At 38.9% G+C, this 16,708-nt stretch overlaps 1 protein-coding gene and 1 long non-coding RNA gene across 4 annotated transcripts; one reads left to right on the forward strand and one right to left on the reverse strand.

Moving 5' to 3' along the window:
• The first annotated feature begins 1,164 nt into the window (after nt 1–1,164).
• On the forward strand, nt 1,165–2,430 carry LOC107100287. The gene is made up of 3 exons (XR_001481994.1): nt 1,165–1,336; nt 1,820–1,919; nt 2,000–2,430. It is a non-coding gene; the product is annotated as an uncharacterized LOC107100287 (long non-coding RNA).
• Nucleotides 2,431–4,681: 2,251 nt separating this feature from the next.
• On the reverse strand, nt 4,682–13,870 carry LOC107100285 (SRSF protein kinase 1-like). 3 transcript variants are annotated; one of them, XM_015398717.1, is made up of 12 exons: nt 13,691–13,870; nt 12,927–13,027; nt 10,459–10,583; nt 8,627–8,714; nt 8,439–8,526; nt 8,184–8,290; nt 7,903–8,065; nt 7,511–7,587; nt 7,144–7,251; nt 5,593–5,662; nt 5,340–5,432; nt 4,682–5,241 (listed from the first exon to the last, which is right to left on the reverse strand). In XM_015398717.1, the coding sequence occupies exons 2-12, from the start codon at nt 13,005–13,007 to the stop codon at nt 5,054–5,056; spliced, it is 1,188 nt and encodes a 395-aa protein (XP_015254203.1). In that variant the 5' UTR covers nt 13,008–13,027; nt 13,691–13,870; the 3' UTR covers nt 4,682–5,053. The 3 variants fall into 3 exon arrangements, with proteins under 3 accessions (XP_015254203.1, XP_015254204.1, XP_015254202.1); XM_015398718.1 differs by having other exon boundaries at nt 5,373–5,432; nt 10,459–10,567; nt 13,691–13,869; XM_015398716.1 differs by having other exon boundaries at nt 10,459–10,567; nt 13,691–13,866.
• Nucleotides 13,871–16,708: the final 2,838 nt, after the last annotated feature.

The following is a 16,708-nucleotide window of genomic DNA, read 5'->3' on the forward strand; positions in this document are numbered from 1 at the left end:
AAATTATAAAATAAACTCAAATGTAAAACAAATACACTCATAACGTTAAAGTTTCCTAGATTAATTTAACCCAACAATAAGCATAAAGAATGAAGTAAATTGCTGTTAAATAAAAGTGCTTCTTCTTCTTCCTCTCAGACGAAAACACAGAAGCATGGCGGGGGTGCGAGTGAAATGGAGTTATTTCTGTAAAATTGAAAGACCGTAGTAGCCACTTAGCTCAGCCATGTCTTTGTCCAAATATTTTGTTGCCTTTTTTACACAAATTGCCAAGGCAGCGCGTTTCACTCTAGTGAGCTTCATATTTAACAGTAGACATCAACATTTCTGTTTTTTTCCTCCTCTTCTTGTTTGCCATCCGAAAAGACAAGTCTAAATAGCGCCATCTCATTGCGGAGCTTAGTTTGACGTGGTTCTTAGATGTAGAGCTTGAGCAGGTAGATCATATCAGAGCTGTAGCTGCATACAAAGATTGAAAAATCATTTCGGCTTAAAGCGGTCCTTACTCTGCGCTCCATTAAGAGCAGCATAAACCTTTAAAAGAAAATGTCCCGTGTAAATAGTAACATTTCCTTTCTCTTTGTTTTGAAGCTCATAGTCTTAGAATTGTTGAAACTCTGGAGAGATAATCATCTTTACAGGGTTAGATTAGTGCATTTTTGCTGTTATAAATGGGATGTTGGGATAATATGACCGTCAGATAAAGACAACCTCAGCAAAGAGCCCCCCCCACATACAAACGAGTCAGCGGTTGTAAAAATAGATTAAACTTTCAAGAGTCAGCATTTGTTTGTACCAGCTTGAAGGTGATAAATAATGAAGAGGAAAAGAAAAAAAAGTAAGCACGCAGACAACAGGCCCCAGCTGTTCAGAGACCACCGATGACACTCCTGACCATCACGACAAAGCACTGCCCTTCTTTACACCCACATCCATGTGGCATCAGCTGAAGCTAATACTTAGGGATGCCTGAGTACACAGCCAAGATCCAAACATGCCTCGTTCTGAAACAAAAGTTGGAACAAAACTGAAAACTAAACATGTGGATACATTTTTTTCCCTGAGTAAAGATGTGAGGCTATAAATATTAAGCAGTCTACTCTACACCCTCACAAGGAGTTTGAACAGAACCTGCTGGAAGGTGGCATTAGTCTATATAAAATAAAATTACTTGGACCTGCTAGGAGTAAGAATTGATAAGTCTGTCATTTTGCAATGTCAGATCAAACCAGTAATATTCAGCAATCCCCTGTGTGGCTGATGTTTGCTCTCAGCCTTACTCTCGTCATTCTCTCGTGTTGCGAAACCTCAGAAGCATCAGTTTACCGCAAAAAAGGTAAGCAAATCTATTTATTCCTGGACGTAATTAATCAAAACTGTATAGTCCTACCAGAGCATAAGTTTGCAAATTTTAATGATTAGTTTGTTACTGTCAGCAGTTGAAGCAACTCTAAATGGCTGAAAACCAACTTTCTGTCCTCTATGGTTGACTTTGCATTTGAAGTCTTTAGGCTCTTTGCAAAAGAACAGTGTGTCTCCTCTGACCCCCACTTCTCAAGGTGACAAGCCGCATGAGGAAAGCTTTTCACAGCCTTTAGGGATGGAAAGAGAATTTACTGAGGACATAAGTTAAGCCTTTAGCATGCATGATCCCTTCCAGCAACCTTCAGATGTTCCACAGAGAGAGTAAAGTAAAAGTCCTTCCATTGAAACATATATCAAGTACAATTTCACTTAGCATGGTCATAGCTTTGGATACTTGGAACATGTTGCTGCAGGCCACAGAGATATGTCACCATAGTGCTCCTTTCTTCCTCAGGGATCTGTTCATACAAGGACAAGTTCTTCAAACCTGGCGATACCTTCAGGAGAGGCTGTGACAAGTGCTTCTGTCATGAGTTTGGGTTTTACTGCTACTCGTGAGTTCATTTTTTCTCTAATATTCATTACTTGATTTTAAAAGTTTAGCTTACTCACAATTCTCTCCACCCCTATTCAGACCAAAGAAACCCACCTCATGGCCAAGGAAGTGTTATCGGGTGCAGACAGACTGTGGATATATGGTTGTTTACAAAGGAAACCCACTGGTGGAGTGCCGTGCTTACAGCTGGATAGGCTAACTTCAGTGTTGAAAACTTAACATTGTTCATGCCTTATTACTTTTCAGATTTGTTTAGATTTTGTTTAACAGATTTGTGCATTTTGCCTTTGATAGGGCTAATCATATAATAAATGATGCTGTTAAAGAGTTGGTTAAGCAGGTTAATGGTGAGAACAAAGGTTAAGGGACCTTAATGCATGCTATAGTTTTGTGTGCTTTCTCCACTTGTTTCTTTTTAACTCTGGAATGTGGACATTTTTTTGTGACCGAGGTTCTTATGAGGTCAAAGTTTTATCCATAGAACATTTGTAAGTCCTAATTATAAACAAAAGGTGGTGTTTTAATGCAAGGATCAATGAGTAAGATCCCCAACCTTTTTGATAACAGACACCTAAAAGACGAGACGCATTAAATGTTACTAATGACAAATTACTTACTGTCATTATTACAACATTTCAACATTACAAAATTTCAGGTAATAGATGAGAATATATGGTACGTTGAAGCTCTTTATGCTGTCATTAAGCCCAGGTAAAATTTACTTTATCAAAATGAAAGCTCACTGAAAGAAATATAAAAAGAAGAAAATAGCTGTTTGAAATTATTTCATTTTCTTCTAGACTTCACATTTTTATTGCTTTATTTGTTGTTTGTTTTTTCGGACCGGAGGGATTGCTCTGTTAGTAGGACCTTTTAGTTACAGGTAGTAATTAGTTCTTTAAGACCCAGCTTTGGAATCAGTCTCGAAAACTATTGTATTTCCAGCATATATGTTGTATTTCTTTTAATGTAGTATGAGGGTTTAAAGTACAGGAAGAGACAGCACATTTATCAATAATTCATCGTCTGTAATAGTATTGAGATTGTGTCCCACCAGTTCTTCTTCACCACAAAAAGACTGACTTCCTCAGTTTCCTTCAGCATTTTTGCACCAACAATGTAGTTTTTGTTTGCAGTTTTTAATTGGAATCCAGTTAGTGTGTTTGGACAAAGTTTAGAGAACTTGTCCCACTTTAGAAACTTAACATGCTGCTTTCAGTATTTTAAAATATTAGAACAGTTTTTTTAGCTGTATTAGACGAGGCTCACCACTATGCTGACATCTGGTGGGAGCAGATAGAAAGCTAACCTGACAACAGCCAGATGCATGTCTCGCTCCGCCTAGCTCCGGAGCTGGGCGGAGCGAGACATGCATCTGGCTGTTGTCAGGTTAATAGAAAGCTGCAGCTGTTGATATAGTCTCTCTTTTGCTTGGAATGTTTTGCAAGGCTTGTATGTGAAACCATGGTTGATGTTTTTAAAAATAGGTCAAACAAATATCATTCAGGTGGCACACAATCCCCGACACAAGGCCAAAAACAAGTGTTTGCTGGAGAACTAGTAAAAATAGTGATCAGCTCCAAAATGCCTTAAGACAAAGACACTTAGACTTAGATTAGGACATTCCTTCAATTAGTCGTTTCTGATCTCATTAAAACTACAAAAGATTTTAAATATCAACATATAAAATCCATATGTAATGATGATGTTCTTTATCCCATCTTCTCTGATTTAATTTATTATGACTCTGCTGTATCACCCACTCTACTCAATTGTACAAAATATCAAATGTCTATCTTTGTTTTTACAACAGCTGAATGAAATAAAATCTGTGCATTTGTTCATAGTACTTGCTCAGGTTGTCTGTGTGTCTTCAACTGAGAAAAAATTATTTTAGTTCCACTAATAATGCTAGAGGGATGTACACTATGAACCCCTTTCTCATTTAGACATTTAAAAACCATAAAGATTCACATTTTTTTCTGTGAGAAATATTAAATGCACACTTTCAGAGGTTTATATCTGTGGTGAGCTACGGTTTCAGACAGTGATTGAAGTCCACCTTTCACTGCAGTTCTTTGAAAATGGCTGAGGGTCGTAAGAGAAAAAGTGTCTACGAAGTGTATGAGAAGAAAAGAAAGGCCTCAGAAGAGGCACATATATACCAGAATGCTTTGTGCAGAGAGCTCTCCGCACAAAGCATTATGGGATTTGTGACATCCTATTTCCATAGTATGTCGCTACCTGACAGCAGCGACTAATAACAAAGATGATGCAGGCACTGCGTGGTGGAGGAGTTACGTGACTAACAGGGAGCAAAAAGCAGTGATCATCTGTCTGAACGGTCAGTTAACTGAGTCACTATAAAGTCCACTATATAGTCCCAGGTCTATATAGTGATTGAGTAATTTAGATGTTAGGGCAGACATTCGGGCACAGTAAGCTTTTATGAGCTATGAGAACAAAAATTTTTAAGTAGAGCGTACACAAGGAGAAATTGGCTTATAGATGTTCTCGCACGCATTTAATAGGCTTTCCCTATCGGGAGCGGGTACCAGCTTGTGCATATGCATTTTTTTTTTAAAGTGGAGATGGCGGGTCCTCAACAATACCTTTAACTTTGAGAACTTTAGTGACATGGAGCAAGAAAGAAATACAGACCAGGACTCTTTATAGGAAAATTCTAGAGTACACAGTTAAAATTCACTCAACATTCTTTTAGCATTTCTTTAATGAAAAATGAAAACCAATGATTTTGCTTTTAAAAACATTACCTAAATGCTAAACATTTGTCAAAAAAACAGTCAGAAAAGAAACAAATAAATGAACTGCTGAATATTTTTGCTAATCTGGACAGTTAAGGTTCCAGTGTTTAGACAAAAGCCATAAAGCTTTATACCAAAGGTCTGACGAAAAAACTCAGGGGGAATCAAGAAAAAAAAAGGAAAAATGCCTAAATTTCTTATAAAGGTCAAGTGGAAAAGATCCTCTTTCTGATGCTAAACAAATGTAACAGGAATTCCCAGAATATTAAAATTCAAAGATGCCCTGAAGCTGTCAAGGTCTTGCATCTGAAAGCATGTGGCTGCAAGAACTTTCCAAGGTCTTTAGGCCTGCAGGCTCTTTAGAAGGTCAAACGGAGGTCAACCATGGGTGTTGAAGGCACTGTGCAGCAGTCACCCGTCTCTCAGAGTGATAATCCAACATAGGGAGAAGGAAATCTGAGAATTCAGAGGCCTCCCCTAAAAGGAAGTTATATTTCTCAACTAGAACATCATAAAGTCTCCAGGGCTTCAATGGACCTACATGACGGAGATCACCTGCATAGCAAATACCATTTTAAAGTTCACATAAAACGTTTTGTAAACTTCAAGATAAAAAATAGTTTAAAAAGGTTATCTTGAAGAAGAAGGTGTACCTTTGCGGTTGAAGTATTCAGCTGAATATTTACCCGACAGGGCAACATCTGGTGGAATTTTGCCGAGGAGCTCAATGATCTGGGAGATATGGTCTGAGGTAGATGGAGACATCACAAACATTATACAACAGATTCACAGTTTCAAGACAAATTAGCATCTACAGCTACAATGAAAGCATGCAGTAATCCCATTTAATCCTGTGCCAGTGCATGTTTCTTCTCAGTTAGTGTCAGCTCACTGAATTAAACCCACCTTCCTCCAGGGAAATGAACTCGCTGGCTTTGGGATGGAACAATGAATCTCCAGTGACCAACTCAAAGGCCTGGGAGAATTTAGAAGAACATTCAGGGTGACATGTGTGGCAAATTAAAGAAGGAAACATAAACTGTTACAGATGGTTTGTGCCCGCATTGTTGTCATCTTCAGACTAACAGTCAGTTAAAGAAGATTTATTCTATACAGATATTTTCAAAGGTTACCCCAATGTTAACTGCATTTCATATAATGCTTACTGCACAATTAGCAGCATTTGCAGCTAACAGATGTGCAAAAGCTCCACATCTGTAAGGTTTGACTCAGTGAAACCCCTTTATGCCTAGATCTTGAAACAATTGTCAAAATTTTAGTTTTTTTCACTAGAGCTTTCATTAAACGACAAACTCGTTTGTTCAACTTTTGTGTAGATTCCCCATTTTCTACATGTGTCTAGTTGTAAAAGTCAGAGTTTTCAAAAAGAAAATTACCAAACTGATGACTTTGTGTAAAAGGGCTAAGTTTAGATACATGAATGACTCTGAAATCTTAACTCTTTGCCGTAGGGTAGCATATTTAGTGTTGATGCTTTTATTTTGGTCAGAGTCTTAGCACATATTATTTAACATAATGCTTTCTAAGAGTTTGTGTTTTTAATCAGACGCACTAGGAAAAGATCCTAGATCCTGATCGATGTATTGATTTTTTTATTTCAAGCAGAAAAGCAAGACAATTTCCTTTTTAAACATAGTATCTGGAGACTGACGAAAATTCTCGTATCTCTAGGATTTCTTGTGTTAATGGTTAAAAAGAAAAATAAACCGTTTCTAATGTCGATCCTATGACTTGTATACAATGGGAAATAAAAAAAAAAAGATTTTCGGTATGCAGATTTTAGTACAAAGTCAGTACCTCCTGACTTTGGGGAAAAGTTAGCATCAAACCTGACTAACGAATGTGTAAAGTTTCACTATGCTGCTCATTCTGGGGCCATTTAACAAACAATATAAAAAATATTTAATTTTCCAGCATTTTTATTGTCATCACTCTGTCACGAGTACAGAGCAACAAAATTAACTCTCTGCATTTAACCCATCCCCTAGGGGAGCAGGGGCTACCATTGTGCATCGCCTGGGGAGCAATGTGGGGCTAAGGTCTTGCTCAGAGAGCCAGTGTGGCAGTCCATGGGAGTGGGGCTTTAACTCAAAACCTCGATTGCACTACCCAAAGTGGGCATTAGCGTGAAGGATCTTGCCAAAGGACCACAATGATAGCTCATTCCCCCAGCTGGGATACGGACCCAGACTTCCTGTTTGCAGGACGGGTGACTTACCACTTGAGCTAGCCAGCCGCTAAAAGTATTACTACAAATTCTGTTCAGTATGTTCACTCCAACACACAGTTGCTATTTCATGTAGAAAAATGCTGAGTTGTTTAACAATTTCTGTGTGGCTGTTTTAAATAACTAAAAATTCAACTGCAAATTCTTTGGAGTAAATTAAATAACAGCTATTTGAGTCATGGTCCCATTGTGAACAGATGATTTCTCACCATGCAAGCCACACTCCAGATGTCAGCTGGCGGACCATAGTCAGAACCAAGCAGAACCTCTAAAGAGCGATACTGACGGGTCTGGATCTCCTCACAAAAATGCTTGTACTGGATCAGGGCCAAGAAAAAGGCAGCCAGGAAAAAACAAAGCAGATAAATTTTTCAGCATATGTAAACTATCTGCTCTTTTTTGCACAACAAATACAAAAAAAAAAAAAAACTCAGCTTGAGGCAACAAAGAGGCAGCAAAGAGCAGTTCCTAAAATAGTCATAGAAGATAATTATGGAGTTAAACTAAAGGGTTAGAAAACAGCCTGCAAAGACAGATCCTTACTGTTGAATGTGTATGAAAAACAGGAATACTAACCACCCAACAGGAGCTTCCCAAATCAGCAATCTTTACTGAAATTTCCTTTAATCTGTACGGGTTCACTTGTTCTGTCTCTGAAGATGATAAATAAGTATGAAGTTAGAATAAAATAACTTCTAAAAACTTCAACTAATGTAAAAATAGCACTGTATTATTCATCATATTTTCCACCTGAAGGATGTTTTGTCCTTTTTTCATTTCTTAACTGAAGTAGGGATATTTGCTTCATTTGCAGACATATTACAAACTTTGCCTAATTGAAGCTTGATAGTATTAAGAGATGGGATGCACATATTGTTGGCTCATAAAACAGAGAAACACATTCTGTCAAGCAGAGATTTGCATTTGAAACCCTGCAGCATGTGTAAGAATCTAGAAAACATCTGTGCCTGTGTTCTCGGTTTCCTTTACAGCTGGTACAGAGAGGAAACTGCTGCCCCCTGGTGGTGAAACATGGGTCTGCTCCTTTAGGTGCAGCAGGATGTTATCTGGTTTGATGTCTGTGTGAATGATTTTACAGCGAGTGTGAAGGTAGTCCAAGCCTTGGAGAACCTACAGAGAAATGAGGAATTGAGATGTTGCTAATGAAAGAAGAACAGATGAACCACAAACAGCTGATTCGTCTTGGAAATGGTCCTCTGAACAGGTGTAGATCTCCCCTATTGCTTACCTGAGTGAGTATTTGTTTAACCCAAGGCTGCAACAGGCCTGGATTTCCAAAACAGAGTTGCCAGCTCCTGAGGTTGAGTCCCAGCAGCTCCAGAACCAGGCACATGTCTCATCATCACAGGTTAAGGACAGTTTTATAATCCACATACTTAAACTATAATGCATCACTCAGCAAGTTCATATGCTGAGTAACCATAGCACAGAGGGAAAGACCTTAGCACTCATATATATAAAGTTTTGAAATCACCAAAGATACGGACACCATTGACTCCAGCAAGCTTGAATTCATCCAGCAGCTGAACAACCCTTTGGCTGTAAGGGTGGCGACTAACAGGGCCACTGGACTGAAGAACAAGAGACAGTAAAGAATGAAACAGGGAATTGGTGTTTTAGTGATGCTATGTATATTTTAACATCAACAGAAAGAGGCAGCGAAAAACTGACGTATCGTAGGAGAGTCAGTTCATCTTGTCCTGCCTGGGTAAACTCTGCTCCGCTCTTCAGCACCTTAACAGCAACTCGCCGACCTGACCTGCCGACACAAACACCAGAGCAGTGCTTTCTTTTTATTTTATAAGGATATAAATGTGCAAAGTATAGAATCCCCCTTTGAACATTAGCACAGTGGTTTGCAAATGACAGTTGAAGTTTATTACATTTTTCTCTTCACAAACATAAACCTGTGTTTCTTTGGGATTTTATAACACAGATTAACACAAAGCTTTGTGCACAAAGTATGGCATAGAGCAGGGGACTTCTAATGTTTACCAGGCCAGGGACCCCCAAATTGATGGTGAGATGGAGCGGGGACCCCCGAATTATATATATTGTATGAAATTGTGTTATATCAAACTGGCCCTATAGTCACTCTATTACAGATAGAGGATGGGACAGGTGTTGTGAATAAAACCGTGCCCAGCTTGAAAGAGCTCCTGCGTGTTGCTGAATGTGTGAATTGATGACTGAAAGACATCTTCTGCCTTCATTTATCTGTTTACTACAGTGTTCAATTCATGTTAATGTGTATTTAAAGACATTTCAATTAGTGAAAAAAATTGCGACCCACATGCAGTACCTCTGTGGACCCCCTAGGGGTCGCGGACCCCCTGTTGAAGACCTTTGGAGCAAAGATTACATGGTCTTACATTTCATTATATTTAAAAATCTGAAAAGAGTCGTATTAGTTTTTAGATTAGCTCACATTTAGTCAGACTTCATCAAGGCTTCTTTCAACAGCAAGACAATGAATGATGTTAGGATTGTTTTTCTGTCAGAAAAACAACCCTAATGCTACAAAAAAAACAAGTAGAAACTCTGTCACTGGTTCTACCAGGTTTTTCTTTCTGAAAGACCTTGGATTAAGTTCAGACCATCCAAACATCAAACTAAGCTTTCATCTTTCTGCTTAAGATAGCATACCCACAACATGACACTATTATTGACAGTACATGGTGGATACACACAAACTATGTTGGTCAAATTTGGACTACAGCTTTCCAGAAAAGAACTACGGTACACAAAACAAAAAGTTACACAAATGTAACAAATGGCTGCATTTCTCCCTTATAAAAACTAAAATTCATGATGAAGAACATTTGCATATTTAATACACAATACATGTCATGGAATAACACATTTTTTATTTAACTCTGTGAGCTGGGCTGTCATTATGTTTTCTGTCACTATCAGGACTGTGGGCGATTGTATAGCTCATAGTGGTGGCTAGAGATGTCAGGGAAACGGCCTTGTGCAAGGAAGCATTCTGCTTCCTGGTCCTAAGTTCTTTCTCAATGCCAGCACTTTCGGATGGCACTCTTAATGGCCCTAGCAGATACACTTCTGCCTGTGCTTAGAGTCCTTACTGATTTTTATAGTGTGTTCAGGTGACATGAGTTAACTTTCCACCATCACAGTTCAGTGTTTAGCTTGTAGGCCAAAAGATTCAGGTATCTTTATATCAGCAAACTACAACACTGCTTTGCACAAACTAAAGAAACCAATCATACAATTTTAAAGTTTTTAGCAGAACAGAAAACTTTTTATCTGTCTCCAATAAGCCTTTGTGAAATGAATTAGTGTTTTTCCCTCAACAGATTTGTCCCCCTGAGTTTCAGATCTCTGCATGCTCCCCAGAGTTACAGTGAGCTGCTTCTTCTGGTTAATCGTTTTTGGTTTTAACGTAGCAAATCATGGAAAGGTTCATTGAGTGGTGATGTTGGCAGATTTTGGAAGACACTGTTTTCACGATTCCTCATCTTTGTTGCTAAAAACCATACCTGAGGTCTATGCAGAGCCATACCGTGGCAAAGAAGCCCCAGCCCAGTTTAGACACCACCTGATATCTTCTGTTGAAAGTGTCCCCAATCTGGACGGGATGGTAACCACCTGGGGAGATCCACAACTGTAACAAAATCCTGGATTAAGCACAGAAAGATCCAGCAGTACCCAGCGATTTATATAACCCAATGTCAAACGTCTCCTAAAGTGATGTAAATATTAAAAAGGAAAAGGAAAAAAAAAAAACAAGTAGGAAGCTTCAGCCACATAGTTTATAGAGCTTGAGCTATTTCTGGCGAAACAACTTCCTCAGAGCCCTAACATGTCTATTGGTGAGTAATATGCTCAGACCTGCCTGCAGGACACCAAAGCAAGATGCTGGATTATCCTGTTCCTGTCCTCATCTAACCCACATGACACTTTCTTATTATTATTATCTAGGAGTTAGAATAGGATCTCTGTTTCTTATATACCAGAACACCATATGAGGTGGTATGTAATTTATGACTGTGTCAGGCATTTTCAGTATCACAAGGACAGCAGAGGTACTAATACCTGCACAGCTGTAACACAATGGAACGGGAGGCAAGGTCAGGTGAAAAAACATGCAGATTACTGCAGATTACAGCATGTAAGTGAGGGATCCAGGAAGGCTGTGAGGAGCTCCTCTTATTTCCACAAATCTCTACCAAGTATTGTTCGTAATCTCTGTGTTTGCTTTAAAATAGAAACAATTTTCAATGAAACTGGAACCTTAAAAATACCCAACCCAATATATTAAAAAACAACACGGACACAGTTCAGTTCATGCTGCTTGTGTCGGTCAAGAGGTCATATATGACTATTTGTATTGTTGCCCTCCAACATGTTTAAAATTATGAAGATCAAAGTTCAGTGCCATATACACAGAGCAATACTACCTCGAAGTGATCAAATTATTAGGAGAGATTAGCCAAAAAAAGGTCAAAGATCTCCCTATAGGAGCAGATCTAAGACAGTTTACATGAAGGAATCTTTATTAGTGCAAATGGGGTTTTTTTCTTGGTGTATATGAGATTAATTAATGTAATGAAGTTAGATTTGATAAGCCAATGTGTGCCACAGCAGTACCATAGATATATATCTCAACATATGGTAGCTCAGAAGTGGGACACATATGCTGCAGAGTATTTCACCAAGTCCACATCCTCCATGCCTGCCTGGGTTTGTCTGCCTAGAGATGAAACTGTATAAACGGTATTTATACAGCGGAATTTGTTGGAAGGTGGTGGTAGAGCTATATTCATAGAGAACAGCAGAACTTCTCCCAGTATTACAGGGTCAAACTGATACAGAATGTTGTACTTACATTTTATTTTTTCATGACTTCAGCTATGACCTTACAAATTACATACTGTTTTATTTTAGTAGGAAAAAATTTCCTTATACTGTATTTGTAAGTATTTGGTGACCTGTCCAGGGTGTATGCCGCCTCTCGCCCATAGACAGCTGGAGATAGGCACCAGCACCCCTCGCGACCCCATTTGGAATAAGCGTGACAGAAAATGGATGGATGGATGGATGGATGGATTTTTAAGTATTTCCCATGACTCCTAAACTAAATACAACAGCTTGTGCCCCTTCAGCATTTTTAGAGCCCTTAACTCCCAATAAAATATGGATTTTTTTTTTTAAATACAGTGAATCCCTGATTTGATTTATTGTTTTGCCTCAAGCAAGCCGATTCATCAGACTGATTGTTCAATCTCACATCTGTAAAATACTGACTCCAATTTTGTTATTTAACCCCCCTGTGAATGAGACCTCCAAAACATAATCCACATAAATCTCAATCATTCCTATTTCTGTCAGTTTTTGATTTGAAACAATCTTTTCATTTTCCCAGATGGTTTCTTCTCCTAAAGTATTATTCTAATACTCTCCTGAAAAATTAAACTGATTCAGTTGAGGAAGCTAAAGATTAGGGTTATGGTGAGGAGCCCTTCCAAATTGTGTGTGACAATTTTTTCAATACTCTTTTTGCTACTGTAAACATTAGAATTTCCCCATTGAGTGACAATAAAGGGATTTTCTTTTCTATTTTATTCTATCATATTTTAAATTCAGTCTGGAAGTTCATTACCAAAGATGAATCATCTGCTCAGACTTATTAGAAGGGTTTGATTGCTTTAATCCCTGGTTTTTTTATGATTTGTAAAGATGAAAATTATTCCTCCATTCCTTTCATATTTATTTATTTTTTATCAAACTGATATGCCTTTTATATCCATCCATCCATTTTCTGTCCCACGTATCCCTTGCTGGGGTCATGAGGGGTATTGGTGCCTATCTCCAGCTGTCTATGGGCTAGAGGCGAGGTACACTCAGGACAGGTCGCCAGTTCTTTGCAGATGCTTTATACATTGTTTATCTTTAGACTGACTCTTATCATTTGAGGAAAATAAACATCTGCCTGTGCTTTACATACCGTAGCAGTATTCTCTTGGGTCTTCACAGTCCTGACCTTCCTTAGAACAGAGCTGTTGGTCTTCAATGGTTCCAGAATCATGAGAGGAACCACCACTACTCCTACAAACACAAAGAGCACATACAAAAAAGAAAATGCACTTCCTTGTTCATCTCACATGTGATCTCCAAGGTATTTCTGGCTCAAACTCTGCATAGCACCTGGGCCAAGGGCAGCTAAGCTGTTTTTAGAGTTTCATGCAGTGACACTATGCAGCCGAAACATGTCTGCCTGCCAGGCTCAGAAGCGACCGAACCATTTCGGAAGTTGCACTATTTCTGACAGCTGTTAATCATTTCGTCATGCAACCAGAGAACTCAGCATCCCAGCTGCTACCCATCTCTAGTCACAACTTGACTGGGACTTTTGTCAGAAAAGAATTAGCACAGATTTCGTTTCTTTGTTTGATGCAAAAGACTCTCCTGTATTATGTTGTGAAAGTCTTTGCTTCAAACAAATAGTGATTTTTTTTTTTGTCCTGGCCTCATACAGGTATGTAAGGTTGCTTAAAATAATTTTCATATCTTTGCAAAACCCAGGAGGCAGTTTGAAAAGAGAAAACACATTTCAACATGGAAATTTAACATTTGACTTTCTGGAAGATCGTCAATTTAAGCAACGTTTTACAGTTTTCTTCAAATTAATTTTTATCTTACACAATCTTACAGTAAATCCAAAAGTAGATCCAAAAGGCAGCATGCATCTGAGGAGTAAAATATACTCACATGAGATGCTGCATCGTGAAGAGGCTCAGGAGCTGAGTTACTAACCATTAAAGTAGTTGGATATTTCCAGCCTGTAACAATCGAAACCTGGCTTCAGGTTGAAACAACAGACTAATACAGTACCAAGAAATGAATGGAGCTTTTGCCTTCGATTCTGCAGCAGTTGAAAAGCAGCAGAGAAACAGAAAAAGGGAAGGTGGGGGTGGTTGGGTTGATCCCTTCCAAGGCTAGAAATACCAGTAGGAGTCAGCAGGATCTAAACATGGAAATCTCCAGCCGACACTGAACTCAACGCCTGTCGACCTTCACCTGGCTTCTGCCAAATTTCCCTCTCAGTCTCTAGCTGAGTTTAAATCTTTGTCTCCCTGTTTCATTTATTAATATGTTGTAGTCCTCAGTTGTGGGAAAGAAACAGCAGTGTGCAAAGAAATGAAGGAGAAATGTCCCATAAGTTCAAAACACATGAGGACTGAGCTAGAGACAGCTGGTGATTTTTTTTTTTTTTTTACTTTGGACCCATAGGAAGGTCGACCTTTGGGCTAAACTTGGCATCAAAATAGAATTCCTAACTTTAAACATATGACTTAGTTTCAGAAGGAAAGAAAGTGGACATTTCAGGAATGAAATACATTTAATTCAAATTCAGTTCAGTTTATTTATATAGCCCCAATTCACAACACAACTCATCTCAAGGCACTTTACAGTTCAACCAGATCATACAGTCAAACTGATTCAAAGTTTTCTATCAAAGAAAAACCAGTTGATTACATCGACTCATTGACTCAAAGACAATACTTCACTCTTAACATGCATGTAGCAATAGTGGGGAGGAAAAACTCCCTTTTAACAAGGAAGAAACCTCCAGCAGAACCAGGCTAAGTGTGAGCGGCCATCTGCCGAGGCCGACTGGGGTTCAAGGAGACAGAAGCAGACATACAAAAGGCAACTGTAAAAGGCGGCCCTGTTCAAGAAACACACAGTCAGGCAGGCAAGCTCCCTTTACACCCCTAAATATATCCCAGTCCAACTAATTGTCTCATTAGACATAATTATTTCATGATGCAGACCCAACATTTTTTGGCTCGTGTAGCCCTTTGGGCATTTGGTCTTGCCATGATTACTGCTCAGTCAAAAGTATTGATAATTTTTTTTTAAAGTGGAACGTACAATAACTGATTATTTAAAAAAAAATAATTTTACTAAATCTTTCATTTTTTTCCATCTCAAATTAAAAAAAACAACATAAGTACGTTGTCTGGAAGTATCATGTCTGGCTGAACCTTTCTGACACACATGCAGAATCAGGCATGGACACAAATTATAGCGAGGAGTTTTAATAAGCCTGTTCGATATTTTCAATCGTTGCACGCAGCTACAGCTCAAACTGTATGATAACACAGCAGGGTTTAAAAGTTCACAGCTCATGATGTATATTCTCACACTGTGCGGCCCGACACTCTGATGCAATCTACCTGCTCACACTACAAGTCCAAAAATCACACATCCATCTTGTTAATCTGGAAGAAGAAGAACTCTCTTTTTTGCACATGCGTAGTGCTGGAGGCTCTGGTAAATTGTCTCCTAGCTCTGCTTCAATAAGATGATTTTTCCACAAACACCTTAGGACTGCCGACTGAATTTCAAACATGTTTGATTTTCTCCCGACCTTACAATACCTGATCGAGAGATGGTCGTGAGAGTCGTTACCCCCTGTATAGTACACGATGCAGTACGCAGGAGGAGGCTGAAAGTTGGTCTGATCAAAAAAATTCTCATAAAACTGAAGAATTGGCCCGACTACGGCAAAAAATGGTACAGTGTATGCCCGGCTTTAGAAAACTCAGCCAAGCAGGAGGGGGAAAGGACTGGCAGTCCATGGGGGAACACAGCTACTGGCTTTGCAGGATGGAGGCTCACTCTGGAGGCGGCCAACATCCGAGAGGTGGGTTACACCGAAGGGCCGGAACTGAGTCTCAGAGCTGTCTCAGAGTCGGTAGAGAGCGGGCAGGCAGAGTGAACCAGAGCTGCAGACGGGAGCAGATAGCGGAGGTCGGCAACAAGTGAGCGTGACTCTGATTGATCAGTTCGGGAGGGTAGACATGGAGGAGCTGTCGATGCTCAGGTGGAAGCATCAGCTAAAATGACAGCTATTAATTGTACACACATCTGGTATTTTTTTAAAACAGCAAGAAAAAGGCAACTACAAACCCTACTTCCAGTTTACAAAAAGCCACATATGGATGACAGAAAACACATGGAAGTAGGTGAGAAGGGCAAATAAGACCCAAGCTGAACATTTCTTCCTACATCTATAATGGTATGTAAGATAAAACACTAATCACTGTGAATGTATCACTGATAGTGACAGCAGCTGGTAGCATCATGCAATTAAAGCAGAGATAAACCACTTAGTAAATTATTACATTATTTTCTACTTTTTGTGTGTCTATCACATCAAATGCCATTAAATAGGTTGAAGTTAGAGGCTGGGTAGAAGGACTTAGATTGTTCAGGTCGGTTCTGGACCATGGCAACGCTATCTAGCATACAGCTGATACTGTTGAAAGGCCAGTATCAGCGTCTCTAAAGGCCCGCGTTAGAGACGCAGATAAAAGGCAACGTTTATGGAGATATGAAGGAACACTTGACCTCTTTTCAACATCAGTTTCTACTGACGTTCACACAGCCACACCTTTTAAATATGGAACACAATGCATCTTCGCAGTGTGCATAGAAAGATAACTTACCAACCTTTCAAGGTATTTACTTTTAACATCTAACAGACATATACCAGCTAAATTCGATGACAGCATATCGGATGTTCCAAGATTAAAAATAATAAAGCAGTGATGTGGAGTTTTTATCATCCTAGAGATTAATGATTTATTAGACTTTTACAATGACCCAGTTGTTTTCATGAACTAAGAATTTGGTATTACATCAAGTGGCAAAGAACAGTTTTTAACTTTTTAACAGTTCTGAAGAAAAAATAACATATAATCATTTTCAAAAGGTTAG

Source organism: Cyprinodon variegatus, unplaced genomic scaffold, assembly GCF_000732505.1.
Source record: "Cyprinodon variegatus isolate N-32 unplaced genomic scaffold, C_variegatus-1.0 Scaffold955, whole genome shotgun sequence".
Classification (NCBI taxonomy): Eukaryota; Metazoa; Chordata; class Actinopteri; order Cyprinodontiformes; family Cyprinodontidae; genus Cyprinodon; species Cyprinodon variegatus.

Bases quoted from the DNA above. Each gene is read 5' to 3' on its own strand.
- LOC107100285 (XM_015398716.1), bottom strand. The intron at 8,527-8,626 runs GTCAGTTTTTCG...CTTGTTCTTCAG, and splicing joins AACTGACTCTCCTACGATAC to TCCAGTGGCCCTGTTAGTCG. The intron at 8,066-8,183 runs GTAAGCAATAGG...ATTTCTCTGTAG, and splicing joins TTAAACAAATACTCACTCAG to GTTCTCCAAGGCTTGGACTA.